The sequence below is a fragment of the Dermochelys coriacea genome, chromosome 3, assembly GCF_009764565.3.
Source record: "Dermochelys coriacea isolate rDerCor1 chromosome 3, rDerCor1.pri.v4, whole genome shotgun sequence".
NCBI lineage: Eukaryota > Metazoa > Chordata > Testudines > Dermochelyidae > Dermochelys > Dermochelys coriacea.
Genome location: NC_050070.1, coordinates 90,296,245 through 90,321,102, shown reverse-complemented (window position 1 = coordinate 90,321,102; position 24,858 = coordinate 90,296,245). Strand labels below are relative to the sequence as shown.

Here is a 24,858-nt window from a genome sequence, read left to right as displayed (position 1 = left end):
TGCTTGTTTTTCTTCTCTTCTTTTTTGTGTGATGCATTTTCCTTTGTTTTCGCTGTGTTTTCAAATATTAGTACCAAATGTGATGATTTTTCTGGTTTTACTGGGTATTTGAAGTTACCCAGAGTTCTGCCTATTTAAAAAGGCCCGATTTCTTCTTTTCCTGTTTTATTGTATAGTACAATTAACCAAACAACACAAATATAAGTAGAGAAAGGCTAACTTTAGGAACAAGGGAAAGGACTCTATTTTCCTCCTGTTACAGAGTCTACTATCAACTGCTATGAAGACTATTTAGCATACTAACAGAAGGAGTCTCTAGTAGCATAGTCTCGAGGAAGAAAATAAGATTAAGACACTTCTGAATCTTTATTTACAAAATAGCAGTTTAATGTTCTTAAATGTCACTTTCAAACTTAATGTTCTTAATGAAACTTAATGAATAACTAAACTTAATGAAAATTCTGGCAAAAAGATACAATTATAACCAGCACAACAGTCTGAGCACTGGTTTTCTACAGTGTTCTTGACGTATATATAATCAGGAATTTCTCCAAAATAACCAGTATGTAAACGGAAATAAAAGGAATAATATCAGGTAAATGCACTCAATCTGCTACTTTAAGTTTACACAGCTTTTTGCATTAACTGTTTATATAATATGTTAATTCCTCAGATCATTATCCAGGCTAAAAATAACAGGCCAGGTACTTACATTTTTAGCTGGTATATCTAAATGCACTGATTGACCCTGTAGATTAAATAAAATAATCAAGCTTGCCACAGGATATGAGGCAGGGGCAAAGGTGACTTGAATCCACCTTAACACTTCTCAGATCTTGAGAACAAGTAAGGGCCCAGTTAACCCCTGGTCCATGACAGGTGTAATGGAATGTCAAACTGTATTATACTGTTCTGCCACTAGGTGGAACTGTGTATAAAATACCTTATTTAAAGCTAACCTTAGCCTTAGACATACCTGGAAGAGCATTAAAAGATCTTATGATGAACACATCAGTTACAAATAAGCAAGTTCTATGACCAGTCCATATCTGGTATAGGAACATAACATGGTGTCAGAAGTAAACAAAGAACAGAAATGGAAGGAACAAAGCAACAAAGGTTGCAGGATCTCATCAACATGCCTCTCTTCAATGCCTCAGAGAACTTTAGTTTTGGTAAACCTTCAGAATGGACAAGCTGGAAACAATATTTTATGGCTGAAAACTGTGATTCTGGGAATGCAAAACATGAAAATATCAGAGAGGGGCTGGCTATTGGATTAATAGAAAAAAAACTTTTCACAGCTGCTACAATGGAAGAGAGATTTATCTCTAGCCACAGTTACACAGAAAGCAAAGCAGTGTGAACTGGTGAGACAGCAAAACCTAAAGCAACAGGACAAACTTGAAAAACCTAAAACTAGCTTAGAAACTGTGAACAGACACTTGAATGTTAAAAGTCATTATCATAAAACTGCTGAGGCAAGGAGAGAGAACTGCCAAGCTAAAAAGGACAAATTCCAGCCTACATGTACAAAGTATGGAAAAAGCCATATCCCAAGAGGTGACGAATGTCCAGACAAGGCACACAGTGCAATAAATGCATGAAATATGGACACTTTGCTGCAGTTTGCCACACCAAAGGAGTCAGAGAGTTGACTCATATTACAGACAATCAAGAACCAGTTTTTCTGGGACCTATAACTTGTGATGACATAGAGGCTGCCTGGACTGTAAAACTGAATAGTCATTTCAAGACTATTGACTTTAAAACTGACTCAGGAGATGACGTTACAGTCATCTCAGAAGGGGACTTACAATTACCTTCAGTCCCTCCCAGAGCTGATGTCACCGGACTTAGAAAGATAAATGTCCCAACAACAACAAAGTGGGAGAAACCAGACAATTACTACTTCCCCAAATGAACTCACACAGGAAAATGATAAAAGATGAAAATGACTTATGGTCTGTGGGTGAACACTTTTCACCAAGTGATCATGCTATATCTGACTGAACAGTCCTCTTCCTCAAAGGAAACCTGCATAACACTTTCAAAAGATGAGCCTGTGAGCTTAAATTCATAACTTTGCTAGACACTAAAAATCATGTTCTAAATAGAGACAATGGATTTATGGCTTATTACAACAATGACATAAATGCGTACGTGTATGCTGTGGACACATAGAGACCAGTGTCAGAAAAGAGATAACAACAGCTACCAAAAGTAATCTTGACAGACACACAACTTCAGGAAGTTCTAAGTTACATAAGGTGTGCCTGGCCCAAATATCTGAAGGACTCTAAGAAAGTGGTCAAACGGATTTATGATTAAAGGCAATTGCATTGTAATTCCAAGCAAAATGAGAGGGCAAATCCTAAACCCCATCCATGAAGGACATCAGGAACTAACTAAATGATATGAATGGGCCAACTAGTCAGTGTGGTGATTGGGCAGCAGAAAGGACATAAAGAAAATTTATCTGCTTGTGAACATTGCAGAACTAACAGACCAACACAACACAGAAAACCTTTAATAACAACATCTCTACCAGGCAGACCTTGGAAGAGATTAGCTGCAAATTTATGCAAATTCAGAGGACCATTACCTTGTCATCATGGACTATTTTTCAAGGTATATAGAAATAATGTACTTGAAAGACATAACATGTTACAGTGTTATCGAGAAACTGAGGTGCACTTTTGCTCATTTTGATATTCCAGAACAACTTGTGACAGACAACAGGTCACAAGTCATTGCAGCGGAATTTGTCATTCTGAACAAAATATGATTTTGATGGTATTACTAGCAGCCCACATTACCCACAAGTGAATGGAGGGGCTGAGAGAGCTGAACAGAGAGACAAGAAAATACTATAGCAGGAAGATCCATTCTTCACTCTTCTAAGTTACAGATCAATACTCACACTAGCTACTGGATATGATCCAGCACAACTACTGATGGGAAGACAACTTTGGAAGAGAACCTATCTCCAAAGTGGCCAGACATGAAGAGATAAAATCAGATAAAAAAGGTGAAAAGCACTTATGAACACTTTTACATTACACATCACTCAGTTAGAGAACTGCTGTGTCTAGAACTTGGCGATTGGTTGCATGTCAAACTGGGTGGAGAAAAAAGGATGGACAACTCAAACTGTTGTAAAGAAAAAGAATTCAGGGCCCAGATCACATGTGATCGAAACCAACAGAGGAGAAACCATTGACATAGACAGTTTCTTCCTCAGAAAGAACAATCAACAGAGCAAGCTCCACAGATGGCAGATGCAGAATAAGAAGTTGATTCAAGGATTTCAAACTAATCAGAGCCAGTTATTGCAAAGGACCAACTTGTTATGTGTTCGGGTTGTGTCATTAAAAAAACAGTTCAATTTAGAGACCCTTAACAGACTGATACATACAGAACTTCAAAGATAGTGTGATGGTTAGGGTGACCATATTTCCCAAAGAGAAAATGGGTCACCATGTAGGGCTCGCCCAAGCTGCCCCCTCTCCCCTTGCATCAGACTTACCTGATCCTCCTGTTTCCTGCCCCCACGTGAAATTGATCAGTTGGCAAGAGCAAATGGGACAAATGCTCAGTTTTGCCAAAAAAGTTGGGATATCTGGGACTGGGCTTAAAAAGGGGACTGTTCCGGCCAAGACAGGATGCATGGTCACCCTAATGATATTGTAAGTATTGTAAATGATAGGAAAGTAGAACTTAAAAACAGGAAGATATATTGTAATGGAATGCTGAACTGTATTATACTGACAGGTTTCAGAGTAGCAGCCGTGTTAGTCTGTATTCGCAAAAAGAAAAGGAGTACTTGTGGCACCTTAGAGACTAATAAATTTATTTGAGCATAAGCTTTCATGAGCTACAGCTCACTTCATCAGATGCATTCAGTGGAAAATACAGTGGGGAGATTTATATACATAGAGAATATGAAACAATGAGTGCTACCATACACACTGTAATGAGAGTAATCACTGAAGGTGAGCTATTACTAGCAGGAGAGTGGGGGGGAAGAAACTTTTGTAGTAATAATCAAGGTGGGCCATTTCCAGCAGTTGACAAGAACGTCTGAGGAACAGTGGGGGTGAGGGGGGGAATAAACATGGGGAAATAGTTTTACTTTGTGTAATGACCCATCCACTTCCAGTCTTTATTCAAGCCTAAGTTAATTGTATCCAGTTGGCAAATTAATTCCAATTCAGCAGTCTCTCGTTGGAGTCTGTTTTTGAAGGTTTTTTATTGAATAATTGCTACTTTTAGGTCTGTAATCGAGTGATCAAAGAGATTGAAGTGTTCTCCGACTGGTTTTTGAATGTTATAATTCTTGACATCTGATTTGTGTCCATTTATTCTTTTATGTAGAGACTGTCCAGTTTGACCAATGTACATGGCAGAGGGGCATTGCTGGCACATTAGGCTTGAATAAAGACTGGGCGTGGATGGGTCATTACACAAAGTAAAACTATTTCCCCATGTTTATTCCCAACCCCCTCCCCCCCCGACTGTTCCTCAGATGTTCTTGTCAACTGCTGGAAATGGCCCACCTTGAATATCACTACAAAAGGTCCCCCCCCACTCTCCTGCTGGAGTAGCTCACTTAAGTGATCACTCTCGTTACAGTGTGTATGGTAACACCCATTGTTTCATGTTCTCTGTGTATATAAATCTCCCCACTGTATTTTCCACTGAATGCATCTGATGAAGTGAGCTGTAGCTCACGAAAGCTTATGCTCAAATAAATGTGTTAGTCTCTAAGGTGCCACAAGTACTCCTTTTCTTTTTGTATTATACTGTTTTGCCACTAGGTTTCACTCTGTGTAAAATATCTTATTTAACACTAATCTTTGAACAGTGGCTCTGAAATGCTACATAATAAATAAACAAATTAATTAAAAAATTACTGCTTTTCAGCCTCTGAGAAAGGGAAAAATGCACACGAATGGTTGTTTGCTAAGTAGTAAATTGCAAAGTAAAGTACTGTACTGCAAGCAGTAATGAGAATTGTATTAATCCAGGGAATCAGCAATGGCATGCCAAAGCCTTTCTAGTATCATATTGCATCCAAACAGTGCTTAAGGAAAAGTACTTGGGAAGAATGAAAAGTATACCAGCAAAATATGTTATTTTGGCAAGCAGCCTTTTCCCTTCTCAGAAGTTTATGTATTTATTTATTTATTTTGGGTCACTTATAGTCCTGCTTTCTGATCTGAATTCTAATGTCATTGTTTGAGCTTATTTATCGCTACCATTCTTCACTTTGGACCCATTATTCATATATATGGTCCAGTATGCAGTGTTAGTGAAAAGTCCCTTGTAACATATATTGCAGGGATTGGCAACCTTTGGCATGCAGCCCGTCAGGGAAATCTGCTGTCAGGCCAGGACAGTTTGTTTACCTGCAGCGTCTGCAGCTTTGGCCGATCGCAGCTCCCATTGGCCACAGTTCGCCGTCCCTGGCCAATGGGGGCTGTGGAAAGCAGCAGCCAGCGCATCCTTTGGCCTATACCGCTTCCCGCAGCCCCCATTGGCAGGGGATGGCGAACTGTGGCCAGTGGGAGCTGCTATCGGCCAAAGCTGCAGACGCTGCAGGTAAACAAACCATCCTGGCCCGCCAGCGGATTTCCCTGGCGGGCTGCATGTCAAAGGTTGCTGATCCCTGATATATTGGGATGTCAAAGCAAGCTTTTTTTATTATTTATAGGCATTTCTAAGGCTTAAGCTACACTACAGACTTCTGTCGGTATAACTATATCACTCAGGGATATGGAAAGTGACCCAGTTACATCAAACCTAACCCCTGGTGTAGACAGCGCTTTGTTGAGAGGAGAGGTTTTCCTGTCAACATAGCTACTGCCTCTCATGGAGGTGGAGCTCTCCTCTGGTAGTGTCTTCACTAAAGTGTACTGTGGCGTTTTAAGTGTAGACCTGCCTTCAGCTACTCAATACTGTATTTAGGCATCTTACAAATGTTAATGAAGTGAGTTTTCAACAGTTAGGAAGGGTCTTGTGGTTAAAGAATGGCCTGCTAGGTTGGTGTGTTCAATTCCTTGGTAATCCTGAACAAATCACAATCTCCATGTGAAAAGTGGCACACTAATACCTTCCTATCTTACAAGGGTGATAGCATGGTAAATTCATAAATATATGGGAGGTGGTCAGAGAGGTCCTATTATTTCTCCAATTTTGCATATGTGGAAACAGGCACAGAAAGGTTGAAGTTCAGTTTTGTAAAATTTCCTCAATTTTGTGGAGTCAAAAACCTCTTTCTCATGAGGATGGCCTGGAAGTGAGCACTGCCCCAACCACAGGTTGCCTTATTTCACCCTGAAAGGAACTAGACAGGGTAGCTTTCATGAACATTGTGGCCAGACACACTCTGGGGTGAAAATATAAGGCTAATTTCTTAGCTACTAATTAGATTTCTTCAAATATTCTTATTCTAGCTCTCAGATTCCATCCACTTACTGTGAACTCCAAAGCTTTTCTCAGTTACTTGTTTATAGTTTTAATGTTTTACCTTCTTATTTTAATCCCTTTTACTAGTTAATAGACACTGTCCTATCATAGTTTCCATATGAGTTCTGCTTTGCATAGGAAATTTTAAGAAAAGAATTTGGAAAGCCCCATATTATTCTAATGTGAAATACAGTTCAGACTAAATGAAAAGCATATGAGGCACTTAGCACATTTAACTAGTTACTTTCCTCAAGAACAGAAGCTTGGAGACTGATAGAGCAGAGCTAGATATAAAGCAGGAGAAGAGTTTAGCAGAACTCTTCTTCTTCACCATCCGAGTAGCCAGCCAGGCACACAGTGTGGGATACATAAGATATTTCATGAAAAAGGACAAAGTAACTGACTCCTTACCCAGAGCAAAGTGGGGGAGGAATTCTGACTCTCTGAGTCTGTTTTGTCTTTGGTCTGTTGCGGGGGTGGCTCAACGAGGCTTGCTAGGTGTCCAGTTTTTGACAGGAATGTCCGGTCAAAAAGGGACCCTGGCAGCTCCAGTCAGCACCACTGACTGGGCTGTTAAAAGTCCAGTTGGAGCACGGCTAGCAGGTTCCCTACCTGGCTCTGCATGGCTCCCGGAAGCAGTGACATGTCCCCATGGTTCCTAGGTGCAGGGGCAGCTTGGTGTACTCTACATGCTACCCCTGCCCCATGCACCAGCTCCACAGTTCCAATTGGCTGGGAAATGTTGCACAGAGCCACCTGGCTGCCCCTACGATTAGGAGCCAAGGGACATGTCGCCACTTCCAGGGAGCCCCTCGAGATAAGCGCTGCCCAGAGTCCGCACTCCAATCCCCTGCCCCAGCCTGTAGCCCCCTCCCATACCCAAACTTCCTCCCAGAGCCTGCACCCCCTCCAAATCCCATGCCCAAGCCTGGAGCCCCCTCCCACATCCAAACTCCCTCCCAGAATTCACACCCCACACCCCCTCCCACATCCCAACCCTCTGCCCTAGCCCTAAGCCTCCTCCCGGACCCTGACCCCTTCATTTCTGGCCTCACCCCAGAACCCACACACCCAGCCCAGAGCCCATACCTCTTCCCACACCGCACCCCCTGCCTCAGTCTGGAGCCCTCTCCTACACTCCAAATCCCTTGGCTCCACCCCCCCAGCCCAGAGCCCCCTCGGGGCACCCCAAATCCCTTATCCCTGGCCCCACCCCAGAGCCCACACCCCAACCCCCTGCTCCAGCCCAGAGCCCCTCCCACACACTGAACCCCTCAGTTCTGGCCCCACCCTGGAGCCCGACCCCCTCAGCTGGAGCCCAAACCCCCAAACCTTCCTGTACTAACCCCCTGCCCCAGCCTGGTAAAAATGAGCAAGTGAGGGTGGGGGAGAGTGAGTGACAGAGGGAAGGGGGGATGGCTTTAGTGTGGGGGTGGGGCCTCAGAGAAGGGAGACAGGGTCAAGGCCTTGGATAAGGAGTGGGGCGGAGTGGGGCAAGAGTGTTCGGTTTTGTGAGATTAGAAAGTTGGCAACCTAGGCTCAGCTAAGAGCTGCCCTTTAGCCTGGATATATTGTAAGATTACATTCTAGCCCTTAACATCTCTGGTTCAGTTTTTGAATCTTTAAAAGGAAATAATGGCATATACCTGTCTCTCTGGGGTATTAATGAGGTTTTGCTAATTTTTCTAATATACTTTGATCTCAAAATTATCTGTAAAAGTGGTAAGTCCTACTAACTTCCTGTGGATGAATTTTCAGTCTTCAGTAATCCTTTCTGCCCCTAAGGGCCAGCAAAGTGCATGCAGGGAGATGTTGCAACTGAAAGTTTACTTTAGAGACAATTTTCGTAAAAACAGAGTTTGAGGCATCTGCTTGCAGGACTCTGTGGGCTGTGTGCCATAGTCAACTTTAATTGAAAAAATATGCTTCAAACTGAGGGACACTCAACTGATTTTCTGCAGAAAGTTCCCGGTAGCCAAATAGCAATTTGTAATGAAACTAAAGATGTTTTGAGAAAAAAATAAAGTACAGAGAGAGAAGCAAAGGCTTGAGTAAAATTTTCAAAAGTGCCTAAGTGACTTAGGAGACTAAGTCCCAGTTTCAGAAGTGACTCAAGGACTAAGGCATTAAGGAGATTTTGCCTCCTGAGTATTTACATCACTTAGAAAAGTGGGATCATGGAATCATAGAAGTGTAGGACTGGAAGGGACTTCAAGACGTCATCTAGTCCAGTTCCCTACACTCAAAGCAGGATTATGTAATAACTAGACATTTCCTGACAGGTGTTTGTTTAGCCTGTTCTTAAAACCTCCAATGACAGAGATTTCACAACCTCCCTAGGCAATTTATTCCAGGGCTTAACTACCCTGACAGTTAGCAAGTTTTTCTTAATGTCCAACCTAAACCTCCCTGGCTGCAATTTAAGCCCATTGCTTCTTGCCCAGGATGAGGCACTTCAGAAAATTTTACTCCTAGTGAATTATATTTTGCTGAGTATCCATTTCTGTACATAGAATCATAGAATATTAGGGTTGGAAGAGACCTCAGGAGGTCATGTAGTTGAATCCCCTGCTCAAAGCAGGACCAACTAAACCATCCCAGCCAAGGCTTTGTCAAGCTGGGCCTTAAAAACCTCTAAGGATGGAGATTCCACCACCTCCCTAGGTAGCCCATTCCAGTGCTTCATTACCCTCCTAGTGAAATAGTGTTTCCTAATATTCAACCTAGACCATCCCCACTGCAACTTGAGACCATTGCTTCTTGATCTGTCATCTGCTACCACTGAGAACAGCCTAGCTCCATCCTCTTTGGAACCCCCCTTCAGGTAGTTGAAGGCTGCTATCAAATCCCCCCTCACTCTTCTCTTCTGCAGACTAAATAACCCCAGTTCCCTCAGCCTCTCCTCATAAGTCATATGTTCCAGTCCCCTAATCATTTTTGTTGCCCTCCGCTGGACTCTCTCCAATTTGTCCACATCCCTTCTGTAGTGGGGGGATCAAAACTGGATGCAACACTCCAGCTGTGGCCTCAACAGTGCCGAACAGAGGAAATAATCACTTCCCTCGATCTGCTGGCAATGCACCTACTAATACAGCCCGATATGCCTGTGGCCTTCTTGGCAATGAGAACATCCAGCTTCTCGTCCACTGTAATCCCCAGGTCCTTTTTTGAAGAACTGCTGCTTAGCCAGTTGGTCCCAGCCTGTAGCGGTGCATGGGACTCTTCCTTCCTAAGTGCAGGACTCTGCACTTATCCTTGTTGAACCTCATCTGACTTCTTTTGGCCCAATCCTCCAATTTGTCTAGATCACTCTGGACCCTATCCCTATCCTCCAGCTTATCTACCTCTCCCCCAAACTTAGTGTCATCTGTGAACTTGCCGAGGGTGCAATTAATCCCATCATCCAGATAATTGATAAAGATGTTGAACAAATCCGGCACCAGGACCGACCCCTGGGGCACTCTGCTTGATACTGGCTAGACATCAAGCTGTTGATCAATACCCATTGAGCCTGACAATCTAGCCAGCTTTCTATCCACCTTATAGTCCATTCATCCAATCCATACTTTTTTAACTTTCTGGCAAGAATACTGTGGGAGACCGTAACCAAGGCTTTGCTAAAGTCAAGATATATCACATCCACTGCTTTCCCCATGTCCACGGAGCCAGTTATCTCATCACAGAAGGCAATCAGGTTGGTCAGGCGTGACTTGCCCTTGTTAAATGCTAAAAGAGAATCTGTTTGATGTAGAAAAAAAAACCTTGAAGACAAAATTAATACATTTTTTCTAATTAAGTGTTCATTCTTGATGTCCTTAATCAGTCTTTAGGCAACCTCTCCCCCATCCCCTGGAGTTCAGAGTAAACACTGACGACTGGATCTATAATTGTAAAGGTTTGTTTACTGTGTGCTTTCTACAAGTCATTGCGCTCAATACAGGGATAGCTGGATGAAATTTAATGTCCTGTGATATATGGGAGGTCAGACTAAATGATTTAATGGTTCATTCTGGTCTTAAACCCTGTGGATTTTATGACTTTCAAGGAATGGCCAGTTTTTCAAAGATTAACACATTCTATATCAACCATTCCAGGTTAAATAATTGTAATCTAAAATTAGCATAATAAGACAAAATTCATGAATGTGTATCTGAATTTCTGGAAGTCTCTGTACTTCACCTACTTGTTAGAAAGTGAAGGAGCTCATCAAAATTTCCTGTCAAAACACAGATATGGTGTTTGGATGACAAATCAGTGCTTAGGCCAATTTGAAAAAGTACCTAAGTACATGCATTTGCTTAAATCTCATGTACTTCAATGAGACTTAAGCACATGTTTAAAGTTAAGTACTTTCTTGAACAGGGATGCTTTTCTGAATCAGGGCAATAGACCCAAAATTGATTTCTTTAAAGTACATATGCATTCCTTGCTTCCTCCACAAGCCTTCTAGGTGGTCTGAAGACTGTGTGAACCATCCATTATTTTGCTCACAGAACATCCAAAAAGCACAAAAGCCCACACTTGCTGCGGGTTTGACTGAGGATCTGTTTCAATATGGATTTCTCGTATAAGCACAAGCTTTAGGGCTGTACCCTGTAGTGCTTACTTATGCAGAACTCATGTTGGTAACAGTTTAATTTTGCTTGAGCAAAGACTGAATAGAACTGGGTGAACTATTTTCAGTAAATAGTGTATTCAATGAATTTAAGCCCCTTTTCAACTCATGAATTATCCACTAAGAGACTTCAGTTTGCATTAATTTGTTAACTGAAATTATTCAATGAATAATTTATACAAATATAGTTCAACCTGTGAATTTCTCACACACTATTAACCCTGACTGTTCCTTCACTTATTCACTGTTTACCATTTGCTGTTCACAAAGTAAGATTTGTCACCTAAAAAACAGGATATTGATTTTGCCTCCTGATTGGAAGATTCTCAAAGAGATGCTCAGATACTATAGCGATGGAGGCCATATCTGTATCTAGAAAGCTACAGGCAGACACTTTCAGTACTAATATAAAATATCCCAATATTTTCTCTTACCAGGAACAGTCAGGTAAATAAAAAATTAATTGTGTGAATGTTTGTGGAAAGCAAATAAAAGGGACATGTTAAAAAGAACTTCCAGTTGTTGTATGAATATTTGTTCATGCATAATTTTCTGCAGTATTGAGCTGACTCTATGACTGAATATGGATGGGAGGATTTGGCTTATGATGTGCAGCTATTATTTTGTACACTATTGTGCTTATAGGACCAAAATCTTTGGTGGTATACATAATTTGTTAAAACTTTACATAAGCCATGCCCATTTACTACCACAGAGAAGTTGGCTCATGGGCTCTCTAGCAATGAGTAGATAAGGAGAATGATCTGATGTGTGATAATATGTATCACAGAATTGCTTTCGCTTTTTTTCCTGAAAGCTGCTGCCTCCATAGTCTCTGCTGCTAATTGTTACTAATGGCCCATATCAGGATCTTCATACAACAAGATGAGGATAATCAGTCTCACAAACACCAACAACCAGCAACCACACACCACACAACAAAAACACTAACCCAGGAACCTATCCTTGCAACAAAGCCTGTCCACATATCTATTCAAGGGACACCATCATAGGACCTAATCACATCAGCCGCACCATAAGAAGTTCGTTCACCTGCACATCTACCAATGTGATATATGCCGTCATGTGCCAACAATGTCTCTCTGTCATGTACATTGGCCAAACCGGACAATCTCTATGCAAAAGAATAAATAGACACAAATCAGATGTCAAGATTATAATATTCAAAAACCTGTCGGAGAACACTTCAACCTCCCTGGTCACTCAATAACAGACCAAAAAGTCGCAATTCTCCAACAAAAAAAACTTCAGAAACAGACTCCAGTGAGAAACTGCAGAATTGGAATTAATTTGCAAACTGGACACCATTAAATTAGGCTTCAATAAAGACTGGGAGTGGATGGGTCATTACACAAAGTAAAAACCATTTCCCCATGCTAATTTTCCCCCTACTGTTACTCACACCTTCTTGTCAATTGTTTGAAATGGGCCATCCTGATTATCACTACACAAGATTTTTTTCTCCTGCTGATAATAGCCCACCTTAATTGATTAGTCTTGTTACAGTTGGTATGGCAACACCCATTGTTTCATGTTCTCTGTGTATATATATCTTCCTACTGTATTTTCCACTGCATGCATCCGATGAAGTGAGCTGTAGCTCACAAAAGCTTATGCCCAAATAAATTTGTTAGTCTCTAAGGTGCCACAAGTCCTCCTCATTTTTTTTGCTTATACAGACAAACACGGCTACCACTCTGAAACCTGATATAAAAACAGTTCATCTATGCAAAAATATGATCTCTTTCATGATCGGGGAGATTGATGGTAACATGCTACATAAAAGCCTGCCAGTCACCCAAGGGAAAAGAGCTTGATGGCTGCTTTGCATTCAGTTTTTACAATATTTCTAAAAGCTCTGGAGAAGGGAAAATGTGGTTGGGACCCATGTTCTGAATTCAAAATCCTTATGAGAAATCACAGAGCTATGTGATTAATGCACTTATTAGAACCTTGATACCACAGTCACCTCACCTGTACTCTGACTGTTAATTTATCTCACCCCAGATTTATTTTAACTTTCCAAAATTTTAGCAGCTGCAGACACTCAATAAAATGAGCCTGCCACAAAAATATTTTGTTCTCTATATATGTGGAATTTCCTCTGACCCCTTCAGTTTTCCACTGGACCAAGGCCAACAACAGACAAGATTCTACATTCCTGCACCAATGACATATTTAAGTCCAACATTGCAGAACCCTCCAGAAGCAGAAATGGGAGCTTTCTACCATTACAAAGGAAGGATTCCCAGACTTTCAATGGGAAAAAAATAATGATGCATTATTTAAATTAAATAGCCACTTTTGATATTTTCTTCATTTAAATGATATGAGATGCTATATGTTGTACACAAAGAACTATTCCATTTGTTGACATTGAACAAATCATCTTATCAGAATCTATGCTGAATTCTTTATACTGTTGGGGCCTGATCTAAAGCCCACTGAAGTCAACTGAAAGATTCCCATTGACTCCAGTGAGGTTTGGATTAGGAGTCTGAAGCACAGAAGAACTTTTTTCCACCTTTCTTGAGCAGGCATATAGTTGGGAACGATGATGTGCCATGACAGTTTTAGTATGGCATGATGCAACAACTCACTTGCATGCCATAGGCAGTCCAAAATGGCACCCTTTATGCAGCATGACCTCACATATATGGTGTGTGCAAGGTCACGGTGTGCAGAGGATGCCATTTTTGGGGCCGGACCGGAATCATCTCACAGGTTGGATTTGGGTTGCCAGTTGGATGGCGCACAGTTGGTTGGGCATGCAATGTGTGCGTTGCACTCATAGATGCCTGCCACTGGTTGGGAGAGAAAGAAAGTATGGAGAAAGAGAGGCCACTATCAGCAAAATATAAAGATTAAGACTGTTAAAATTAAATCACATTAGCAAAATATTTAAAAAGACTGAACATGGCCGTTAGCTATACTATTTCCTGTCCATCTACGAAGTCCAGCATTGTCTCTCTTTCCTCACTGATGTCTTTCTTGCCATCTTCGACCAGTCTATGAAGGGTGCTGTAGTGCTGCTCACTGCTGTTGAAAGAGTAGAGTTGAGAAGCGTCTTCCCATGCCTGGAAGGTAGGCATAGGAAAGGCATCTGGTTCTTTGTTCTCAAAAAAGCTCGTCAGGTTTCGTTCACTGAGTTTGGTAGAATATAGCTGGAAAAGTTGTTCCAATTGTTCTCTCTCCTTCTCTATGTAGATCCTCCAGAACTTCATTTGGAGGTGGCTGATTTTAGATTGGCACCTGGCACAACAGGTGGTTAACAGAGACAAAAGAGCTGTAGTGACTATGATGCACCACCCTAGAACCTGGAAAAGAAAATAAACAAGCCATGCTCTAAAAAAAACACCTGAATCTAAATTTCACTTAGATCAGAAATAACTGACAGTCACAGTTCTTCGTTTTGAGGATGCAGTATTCTTTCCCCAGCCTCAGTGTGGATCTCTTAGCCACAGTGTAGATCAATATTACATATTTCTTTTTATTCATTTTGTACCCAAAACTCCCACCGATGTCAACAGGAGTTCTGTATTTTGAGAAATACATTTTATATATATATATATATATATATATATATATATATATATATATATATGCCATAACTGAGGATCAAGAATACTGAATACATTTTGCTACAGATTTGTGTGGTTTTTAAATTATTATTTGTATTACTGTCATGCCTAGAGGTCCCTACTGAGATAAGGATTTCACTGAGCAAAGTGCTGTACATGCACATAGTAAGAGACAGTCCTTGCTTCAAACAGCTTACGGACTAAATAAAGAAGACAGATAAAGGGTGGAGAAAGGAACTATATTAACCTTATTTTACCAATGGGGAACTGACACACAGAATGATTAAGTGACTTGTTAACAGTTACAGGAAGTGAATCCAGATCATCTGAGTCTACTGCCTTAACCACAAGACAATCCTGTATCTTTTATAGTTTTCTTAACTGTCTGGTAGAAAAGTCAAAATGATCAGCCAAAGCATTTTAAAAATGCACAGCATTATTTTAAAAATGAAGCTTCCCTCTTGCAGGAATGGTGTCGTATTTATATAAACCCATCTCACCAAATAGGTTAGAGAAGATGGTATCAAGGTCTCAGCTGCTCAGATTTCATCACAGAAATATATGGGTGTATAACATGTTTGATATTGCTCAGTGTGTTTCGTCACTCCACGGAAAATGTATGTGGGGAGAAGAGGGCAAATTAACACTAGAGCTGGGTGGGGAACTGTTTTCCTGTCCCAAAAGAATTTTTGAGATTTCGAAAAATGTTCCCATCCTGAATTGGGATGGAAAGTCAAAAGCTTAAAAATTTTCACACACCAATAATATGGGGGGAGTGTGCATCAGGTTAATCAAAATGTTTTATTTCAATTTTTTAATGATCTTTTTTAGTATAAGTTAATTAAAATTTCAAAACAAAAGCCATTTCAAACAAAAAACCTAAAGCTTCCTTCTAAAAATGTAAAAACAGGATGTTTTGACATTTTAAAAACTTTTGTTGTCAACATTTCTTGTATTGAGAAATCTGTAGAAACCAATCCTTTCCTGCAGGATTTCAACCAGCAGCTCACAGACCAGTGCTCTAACCACCAGCCCCACAAAAACAAACCCCAGCCTTTCCAAATTGAAATGCTCAGCTGACAGAATTCCATTGTGCAAAAATGTGTGTTTCCATAAATGTGAAGACCTCAAATGTTGCTGTAAAATGGAATTGTCATTCTCCAGAGAGCTCTAATAGTGATGATATGGAGAACTGCAACCTGTCAAATAATTACCAGGTAAAATCTGTATTTACCTGAGAGAAATATATAAACAATTTCCTCACAGAAATGTGTGAAACAGAGCATGCTGATGAACCATTTGTTTTTTTATTGACTAAAAAACTTGAGGGGAGATGTTTAAAGAACAGCTTCATTTTGCTTATTTTCAAATCATGCTTGTATTACCTGGCAGAATTTGTGACATGAGTATTTTCCCATATAATCCATCCTTTTAGCACTTCAGTGCTCCCCTCCGACATGGGGAACTCTGTGCTTCTATGATCTAGCTGCTCAGGCACAATCAGCTAGCTAGATGATTTTTACTGTTTCCCATATATGCAACTTAAGACCAATAGACACACGTCCAAATTTTTAAGGCTGATTAGAGCACCTGCAGCCAATCAAAAAACTGCTAGAATCAATTAAGGCAGGCTAATCGGGGCACCTGGGTTTTAAAAAGGAGCTCACTTCAGTTTGTGGTGTGTGTGTGAGGAGCTGGGAGCAAGAGGCACTAGGAGTTGAGAGTAGGAACATGGACTGTTGGAGGACTGAGGTGTACAAGCATTATCAGACACCAGGAGGAAGGTCCTATGGTGAGGATAAAGGTGTTGGGAGGAGGCCATGGGGAAGTAGCCCAGGGAGTTGTAGCTGTTGCACAGCTGTTCCAGGAGGCACTCTAGACAGCTGCATTCCACAGGGCCCTGGGCTGGAACCCAGAGTAGAGGGCGGGCCCGGGTTTCCCCCAAATCCTCCCAACTCCTCGTCAGACACAGGAGGAGTCGACCTGGACTGTGGGTTCAGAAAAACGGCCAAGCTGAGGGCTGCCGTGAAGCTCCAAGGCGAGCAAATCCTCCAATAAGCGCAAGACCCACCAAGGTAGAGCAGGAACTTTGTCACATCTTATAAACTGTTTACAGGAAATCAGCTGTTTAAAAATAGCTTTGGTTTTAATAATCTATGATGCTATTTGTAACACAGTTAAAAATCTGTAATTGAATTTTTTTAAAATCAGATAGTATCTCTTCAACTAAATGACATCCTAGAGATCTGACTTTTTAATTACTTCAGCCTTCTCTAGCAATGCAATACATTCTTCTCCCAAGAGTCACTCTCTTCCACTAAAGAAATAAACTTTCTGATTCCAATTTTCTTACTCATGTTGATTTCAGTGATCTACTTGAGGAGTAAGACATTACTCAACTTGAGCAAGTGTATAGAATCTACCCCTCACCAATTCGATATTGTTTTGTTGCATTGTACAGGCATTCTGATTTTAAATTACTGTGTTAGCACCTGATGTTAGGATCTCATGCTGATAAATCAAAAGGATAATACAAAACTTTATTCTAAATAACAAAGCAGTTATTCTGTATTTCTTACCTGAGACTGAGCTTGAAGCGTCAGTTTTAATTCCTCACTCTCCGAAGAGGACATGGTGGTTTTGCCACAAGCTACTTTGTTCAGCTCTTCCCAGCACTTGACAGATTTGTTATTGCAGAGCGTGTTTAAGTACCCTGGATATTTCAAGCCACTCATGGCACATTCATAAAAAGTTCCATTGAGCAAAGCCACAGAAAGCCACATCACGGGAGCTATCAGAACATCTAAGGTGATTTGTCCAAAGATATAAAAGAAACGGCAGCTGTTCCCTTTGGGGAATATTTTCCTGGGATTCAAACAGCAGCCTGTGAAAAGTTTCCACATCCTGCTATTCAGGAAATACCCAATAACTAGCAACATCCAGGCTGGGGCAAAGAGAAATACCAAACCATAGATGAAGTTTTCATTGCTGCAGGGACACTTGAAAGCAATGAGAGAAAATAAACGTTCGCTTCCCACTGTCAGTAGAGCCATAAAACTGTAACCAATGGCAGTTTTCTGGTTAATAAGGAATTTCAGAATGGTTTGGATACCGTCCATGTTTGATTTCCACAAAAGAGACCAAAAATGAGGCTTTGTTTATTGTGCAGCAGTTTATAGCAATGTATTAGGGAGGAGCTCTTGAGAAGAAAAATACCCAGTCAGTGTCTAGTTTAGTGCAGCCTAGATAAAGTGATGATGTCATTGTATATCCTTCCTCACAAATACACCCATATGGGACTAGCTACTGGAGAAGCAGATTTTGCATATTGACAGTATTATGAATCTGTATTGTAACCTGCAATATAGACAATGCTCTGTTGTCAAATAAAATCACAATCTCCATTATCATTCCTGTTATTTGACTGTAGCTTCACATGAGAATGAAACAGAAATACATAGTAGGTGTTCATGGGAATTCTTGAGTGATGATCATCAGTGTTTACAGAAATATGCTTAAAAATCCTGGATCCAATTAATTCCTGGATCTCACATACATTAGCATAAATGAAGCGTGACTCTGCTGAAACCGATGGAATGACCCCAAAGTAAAATCACTGTATGTGGAGGGAATCGGTGCCCCTTTATTACACTATTTGGAATCCAATATAGACCCAGATTCTCTGCTGTGTCTAGCTTATGTGGGGTACAGCAGAGTGGGAAGCTGTCAGGGAGCCAGTCATAGCTCCCTGATTCTCTGTCTGGCTCAGCCCTTACTGCTATTCTCATTGGTAAACTGAACAATAGAATGTAGCATCTAAAAGCTTCTAGCCTGTTTTACACACAATAGTTTCAAGTGGCATATTTTTTGTCCCTTTACAGGTTGCATTCAAGATGTACCTTGGGATTACCCCTAGCGTGAGCTGCAGTAACACAACAGAAAATGAATTCTTCTTAATACTGGACAAGAACCCTTTAGTGGACTTTGTGGAGGAGCTCCCAGCAGGACGATGTTCACTTTGCTACTGTAACCTCCTTTGTGGTGTTATTAGAGGAGCCCTGGAAATGGTAAAGAACTGGACATTGAATTTTTTTATATCTGTTGTTACTTATAGATATAGGAAAGTGGAACTATGGGATAAGTAAATGTAATATCACTTATAAATATTTAATCTCAGTATCAGACTTAACAATAGCAACTCCTGCACCCCACCAAATATACCAAGTGAAATTATGCTCTCAGTTTACACCACAGTAAATTCAGAATTACTCTATCCAAATAAATGGAGTTGCTCCATTGTTACACTGGTGTAACAGAGAAGAATTTGGCTCAGTATAATAATAATTAAATTATGGTACATCAAAAACATTACATATTTTATTTTCAAATCTCAGCTTTTAGAAAAGAATAAACAGAAAGAAGCCATAACTCACATCATGTTGAACTTGCAGGGCCAAATTCAACTCTGGTATCACTTTCCTGAAGACAGTAGAACTGTACCAAGGATGAATTTTGTCCACAATCTTCTTTCCTACAAACAATACCTAATTTGCCACATAATATATATTTCCGAGGTACCATAAGAATGGAAAGTTTTATGTATAGGGCTGTAAATCAATCTCAAGATTCTGATATTTTATAAGGGTATTAATGGAAGTGTTATTTCACTGTGGGGGGAAATTTAAGATTACAATATGAAGCTCACCTGTTTTATGTTTCATGTCCTCAGAAAAAAGCAAAAACACCATTCTGACATTAGGCACTACTATCCAAAATATTGGCATATTGTTAGCAGAATGAAATTTATGTATAAGGAGAATATATTTTTAACTCAAATGTGATGTGCAATTCTTAAGGATCTCTGTAGAATTCCTTTATAGTGAAACTTTAGAAAGGGGCCCCTCTTGTAGTGGGAATAAACAGCTGGATGAACTAAATGAAGAAAAGGAAGAAAAATTACTTTAAATGAAGTGACGAGCCCTGTTTCTCTCCAGGTTCACTTAGTGGCAGAAGTTACCTTCGTTCAAGACAGACTGAAGGGAGACGATGTGACAGAAATAGGAATTACATTTTTAAAGAAGCTTGAAGACAAAAAGCACAAAAGAAAAAAGTGAAGTTGATAGAAGGAATCCCCTCTAACTTACAGTTTGCCCATTTTTATCTATTTAGGAAGAAAACCCATATGGTGGTAATGGCTTCATTGATTCAGATACAGTCACATCTTAGCGAAGTAAAGACAGCCAGAGCATGTATTCAAAATGTACTGTCACCACCTTGCAGAATTCAACATACAATCTTAAAAAGGCCCAGTCCTTTACTCCTTTCACAGGGAAAATCCCATTGATTTCATCAAAAGTTTTGCCTGAGTAACAAGTGTGTGACCAGGCCCCAAATCTCCATCCTAATTCCTGTTCTTTTTCATTAGAAATGTGACTGTATTTTCCAGTTTGCTCATTAGTGTTGCTTCAAAGACAAAGAACTGTGTTTGTTCCAATATGTTTTTCATTCTAACCCTTATGATTGTGAATAAGAAATTGTTCTGCTATAAATTGTGCAGTTTCTCATTTCAATGCATCTTCCTTTGTTTCACTTGTGATTAGGGTTTTTCCTTCATTTTGCCCAATCTGTCCCACTGAAATCAAAGAGAGATGTGATTCCACTGGGAGCAGTTTCTTCTGTAGACAAACATGACAACATGCAGTTTTGTTCAAGTCCATATAGCAGACCTACAGAATTTTTCTGAATAATGGAATACAGATACTGTTTGAGACTAAGTACCTTGTGCAGCTCTAACTTGTGTGTTCTTCTTGAGAATATAGAGATTGTTAGCAAACTGAAAAAGCATGATATATTATAATGCACAGTCATCTTAAATATGAGTCTCACCCAAGCAAACTGTAATAAAAAAATGGAAACACTATTTTGTCACCAATTCTTCTCTGTTGAGGTACTTACATGGCCCACATCACCTCAGTTTCTGAGCACCTCACAATCATTAATTGATTTTATCCTCACAAAATCCTAGTGAGGCGTGGAGGTACTGACCTCATTTTACAGATGGGAAATTGAGGCACAGCGTAGGTTAAATGTTTTACCAAAGTAACATAGGAAATCTGTGGCAGAGCTTGGAATTTAGCCCAGGTCTTGAATCTTGGTCCATTGGCCTACCCACTAGACCATCCTTTCTTATCTTCCCTCTGGGAGGCAGAATTTCCTATTTTTATTATAATGCAAAATAATCACTATTAATAAATCAGTACAAATGCTGCCCATAGTAAACATATGACCCTGTTACTGAAACCCTCCTCTTCATCTCCCTTTCCCGCATTCTTTTGTCCATTATGTGCTAGGACAAGGCAGGACAAAGCAAAGCACAAAAAATATTTATGCATAATTAAAAAAAGAGAAAAGTATCCATTAGAGTCCACATCTCATAAAGGACGACATTCGTCTTTGTGCTGAGGGTCAGCACAAAACCTGTATATTGCTTAATTGAGTGGGACTTAAGTGGTGCAGAGCCTAGATCTCATCTAGCATGTGAAAAAATATTTACAGGTTCAAAAGAGGGAAAAGACCATTTCCTTTAAAAATCCCAGAGTATAAAAATTCAGCTAATCACAATCTGCCGGTTCCTCAGCCCAGTGAACTCAATGGAATATTTGCCATTGACATCAGTGGTGCAGGATCAAGCCCAATGTACACTGACTGCTTCACACTTACAGCTCTTTAACTCCTTTCAAGATGTATGCGGAGGTATAAAATGTATAACGTAGTTAACAAAGTACAGCACATTCAAATTAGTAAACTCTGGCCTCAGTACCAAGCATAATGAAGCTGAACAGTATCAAATTCTACTGTTTCACTGGTTTTCTTTCTGTTGCATACCCAATTCTAGGAAAGAAGAACAATGACAGAATTTAATTTATGCAAAACAGTAACATTATGGGGTGTATTTGTTTTGTTTAAATAACATAAGCACAGTAGATGCATATGAGAGAAGAGAGAACATCCCCTGGAAAGCTATTTGGTTAGTCTGTGTGGGACAGTGTATCCCATGGAACTACACTGAGTCCTGGGTTGTGCTATTAGACAGTGGAAGACATTTGCCATCTTGCCTGAGGAGGTGCTATAGAAGTTTGGTGAGAGAGAGAAATTATGGCAGAAAACAGGTCATTACCAGAAAAACAGAAATGAAGAATGAAAAGTGAAAAATATAATGAGTTAACAAATTATAACGCTAATGAAAGCTGACATTAGCTAAACTGTTTCTCCCTCATCTAAGTTCACCATTGTATCTTGTGCCTCATTGGAATCATTTTCTTTCATGCTATCTTCCACTAGTTTATGAAGTGTGCTGAAGATCTGCTGGTTAATGTTGAAAGAGTCCAAAGCAGGCCGGAAAACTTGGCATGGGAAAGGGTTCCAGTTTCTTGTTCTCGAAAAAGCTTTTCAGGTTTCGTTCACTCAATTTGATAGCATAGTCCTCAAAATATTTTTCAAATTGTTCCTTCTCCTTCTCAGTGTAGATCTTCCAAAAGTTCTTTTGGAGATGGCTGGTATTAGATTGGCAGTGACCATAACAAGTGATCAACAAAGACAGAAAAGCAGCAGTAACTATCACACACCACCCTACGACCTGTTAAAGAAAGGATAATTTGGTATTGAAGCACAAAAGAAAGGCTACAATAAAAAAAACTGATTAGATCGAGAATAACTAGTGTTATTCTGGTTCTTACTGTTGCATTGAGACTGTGTTCTTTAAATGCTCAGGAGAAAAAACCTTGAAAAGTGGTAATAAAATACAAGATTTTGAAAATAAAGTGATCCCCCAAGTGTCAATTCTATTCACAAGCAGAGGCCCTAAGGAGAACTCCTAAGGACCCTCACCATAGGTAGAGATTAAATTGGATGTCATTTTCAGGATCCTATGATCTACACAGCTATGTAAATATTATTTTTCTGTATACTGCACCTTTACATCTTGAATAGCTCTAACCAAAAATTAAGTCTCAGCACTTTAAAAATAGGGATTATGGACTTGATCCAACCCCACTGACATCAAGAGAAAGACTCCCATTGACTTTAATGGGCTTTGGATCAGGCCCTACTATTATAAATCCAGAGTACATGGAATAAATCTTATTGTCTGAAGTATTACTGAATGTTTATGACACACTATTATATATTTTTCAAACGATTATTGTATGTACACATGAACTTACTGACTGTCTACATTACTAAATGGTTGAAAGTGAGGTACAAAATTTAAAATAATTGCTGGGGTACTTCATATCTTGCTATAAAAAAGAGAAAGTCTAAATGAGATCTATTCAAAGGAATGAGCCCTCTAACAAGGTACAAATATGTTTTTCTTCCTAATTTTAAACTCAATAAAGCTTTATTCCAAAAGAATTTTCTCCTGGTGTTTAACATTGTTGTTCTACTGTTGCCTTCAGGGTCAGCCCAAGGCTTGCACAAATCCTGAGGACTGTACACTTTGGATGAGCCATTGTACTATTTCAGTGGTGACTGAGGCAGGTTTGGGGCTAATTTATTCATTTAACGAACAATAAGAAATAACTTTCAAGTGAAGCATAATGCTGATGCTGCTGTATGCTGATGCTGCCTCTGTCTCTGCAAGATCCCTGTCTGAGGGTCAGTCTACAAAAGTCAATGGAATGGGCTTGTCTTTATTACAACTGTAACACTGTCCCGAGTAGCTCACAACTAAGAGAACCAATCTCAGGTCAGACTGTCAGACAATAGGGCAAACACCGAAACTGGTGGTATATTCTATAATTAGATTTCACCTAGCCAGTAACTACTGTTCCCTCCTGGATCACTATAGCAGTTTTACCACGGAGTCACAAAGAGTCCTACTTAGGCTCTTAGTGCATTTTACCAACTAGCCAAACTGGACTAAGTGATGAAAGGTTATTAAAACCAAGAATCCCCAAAGGGCCAGTCACTTACTCCAGGTCAACGGATACTCTTGACCTCTCACCAAAGACAATGTTGTAGCCAATTTTTCTAGTAAACTAACTAAAGATGTATTAGTTAAGAAAAAGAAATGAGAATTATTGAGAGGTTAAAGCAGATAAAATACTTTATAGGTGACTCACAGTTTGTAAATCCAAATGATTAGCAGAGGTGTAGTAATCTGTTGGTTTTCTATAAGTCTGTCGGGCTAACAGCTTTGGGGATCTCTGTCTTGTATCTGGAACACCCCCTGAAAGTGTCCAAACAGCTCAGAGATACAGAATCACACCCAGAGTTCATTCTTATAGCTGTCTTCCCCAGAAAGCAGTCTGTCATATGTTCCCATCATACCAAGGGTCTATAGATTTCCCATTGCTGAATGCAACAACCCATGCTTTAAAGTTAACATGCTTCTCATTTACAGTTCTAAGGCTTCAATCCTGGTTGTAGGGCAATTCAGTTACAGAGACATGCACAATGCATTTAGTTACAGCCATCCAGACACTCTTTCATTAGTTTTCCTGAACAATGTAATAGCCGGAAACAATCCTTCATTAGTTTTCATGCAGTTTTACACATTAAGTAAATTCTTATCTAAACACTAATACATCCTTTGATCTAGGGCTAATTAAGTACAGGGATATATATATATAATGTAAATTGTAATGTAATAAAATCCAACAGGTTATAGATAAATGAAGACAATACCATCACATTTCCTTTGAATTATATTAACACACAAGTGAATTGGCCTGATCACATTACAATGCCTTTTGACACTCCTTTGATTTCTCTTAGCATGCAAGTGAATTAGCCTACTGCCTTGGTCTGAGCTGGCAACCTGTTAGACAGCATCACAACAACATTACTGTTTTTGAAGTGAAGAATCAAGTGAGATGATATCCAGAGCACTCCCCTTCTGTAGGCTGGCTCTCTCCATTGTCAGTATGTCTCATTTTACACCACAGGGAACAAAGTTCCTCACGCCAACACACAGAAATGTCTGAACATTTAGTCTTTCCGCATGCATAAGTAATGATACTTTGTGCTTACATATTGCTTTTCATCTAAGGATTTCACTTTATAAGCAATCATTAATAATCTTTATCAACCTCATGGGATCGATATAGTTATTTGAGATAGATACAGTTAATTCTTCCAGTTATAATGATGGGAAAAACTGTCCTACTT

General features: G+C 39.8%; 2 protein-coding genes across 2 annotated transcripts in view; one reads left to right on the top strand and one right to left on the bottom strand.

Moving 5' to 3' along the window:
• Positions 1–20,752, top strand: part of TRAPPC3L (trafficking protein particle complex subunit 3L) — a 39,186-nt gene extending 18,434 nt beyond the window's left edge. The window contains exons 5-6 of the mRNA XM_038393682.2: positions 18,570–18,755; positions 19,683–20,752. Coding sequence (XP_038249610.1) covers positions 18,570–18,755; positions 19,683–19,802 — 306 coding nt within the window. The 3' untranslated portion in view covers positions 19,803–20,752. The remainder of the gene's footprint in view (positions 1–18,569; positions 18,756–19,682) is intronic.
• LOC119852493 (calcium homeostasis modulator protein 5-like) lies at positions 12,780–17,809 on the bottom strand. The gene is made up of 2 exons (XM_038393681.2): positions 17,268–17,809; positions 12,780–14,424 (listed from the first exon to the last, which is right to left on the bottom strand). Exons 1-2 carry the CDS (start codon positions 17,805–17,807, stop codon positions 14,035–14,037), a joined length of 930 nt encoding a protein of 309 aa, XP_038249609.1. The 5' UTR covers positions 17,808–17,809; the 3' UTR covers positions 12,780–14,034.
• Positions 20,753–24,858: the final 4,106 nt, after the last annotated feature.

Coding starts and splice junctions, on each gene's coding strand:
- LOC119852493 (XM_038393681.2), bottom strand. CDS start 17,807: ATGGACGGTATCCAAACCATTCTGAAATTCCTTATTAACCAGAAAACT. Junction 14,425..17,267: donor CGCTTCAAGCTCAGTCTCAG/GTAAGAAATACA, acceptor TTTCTTTTCCAG/GTTCTAGGGTGGTGCATCAT.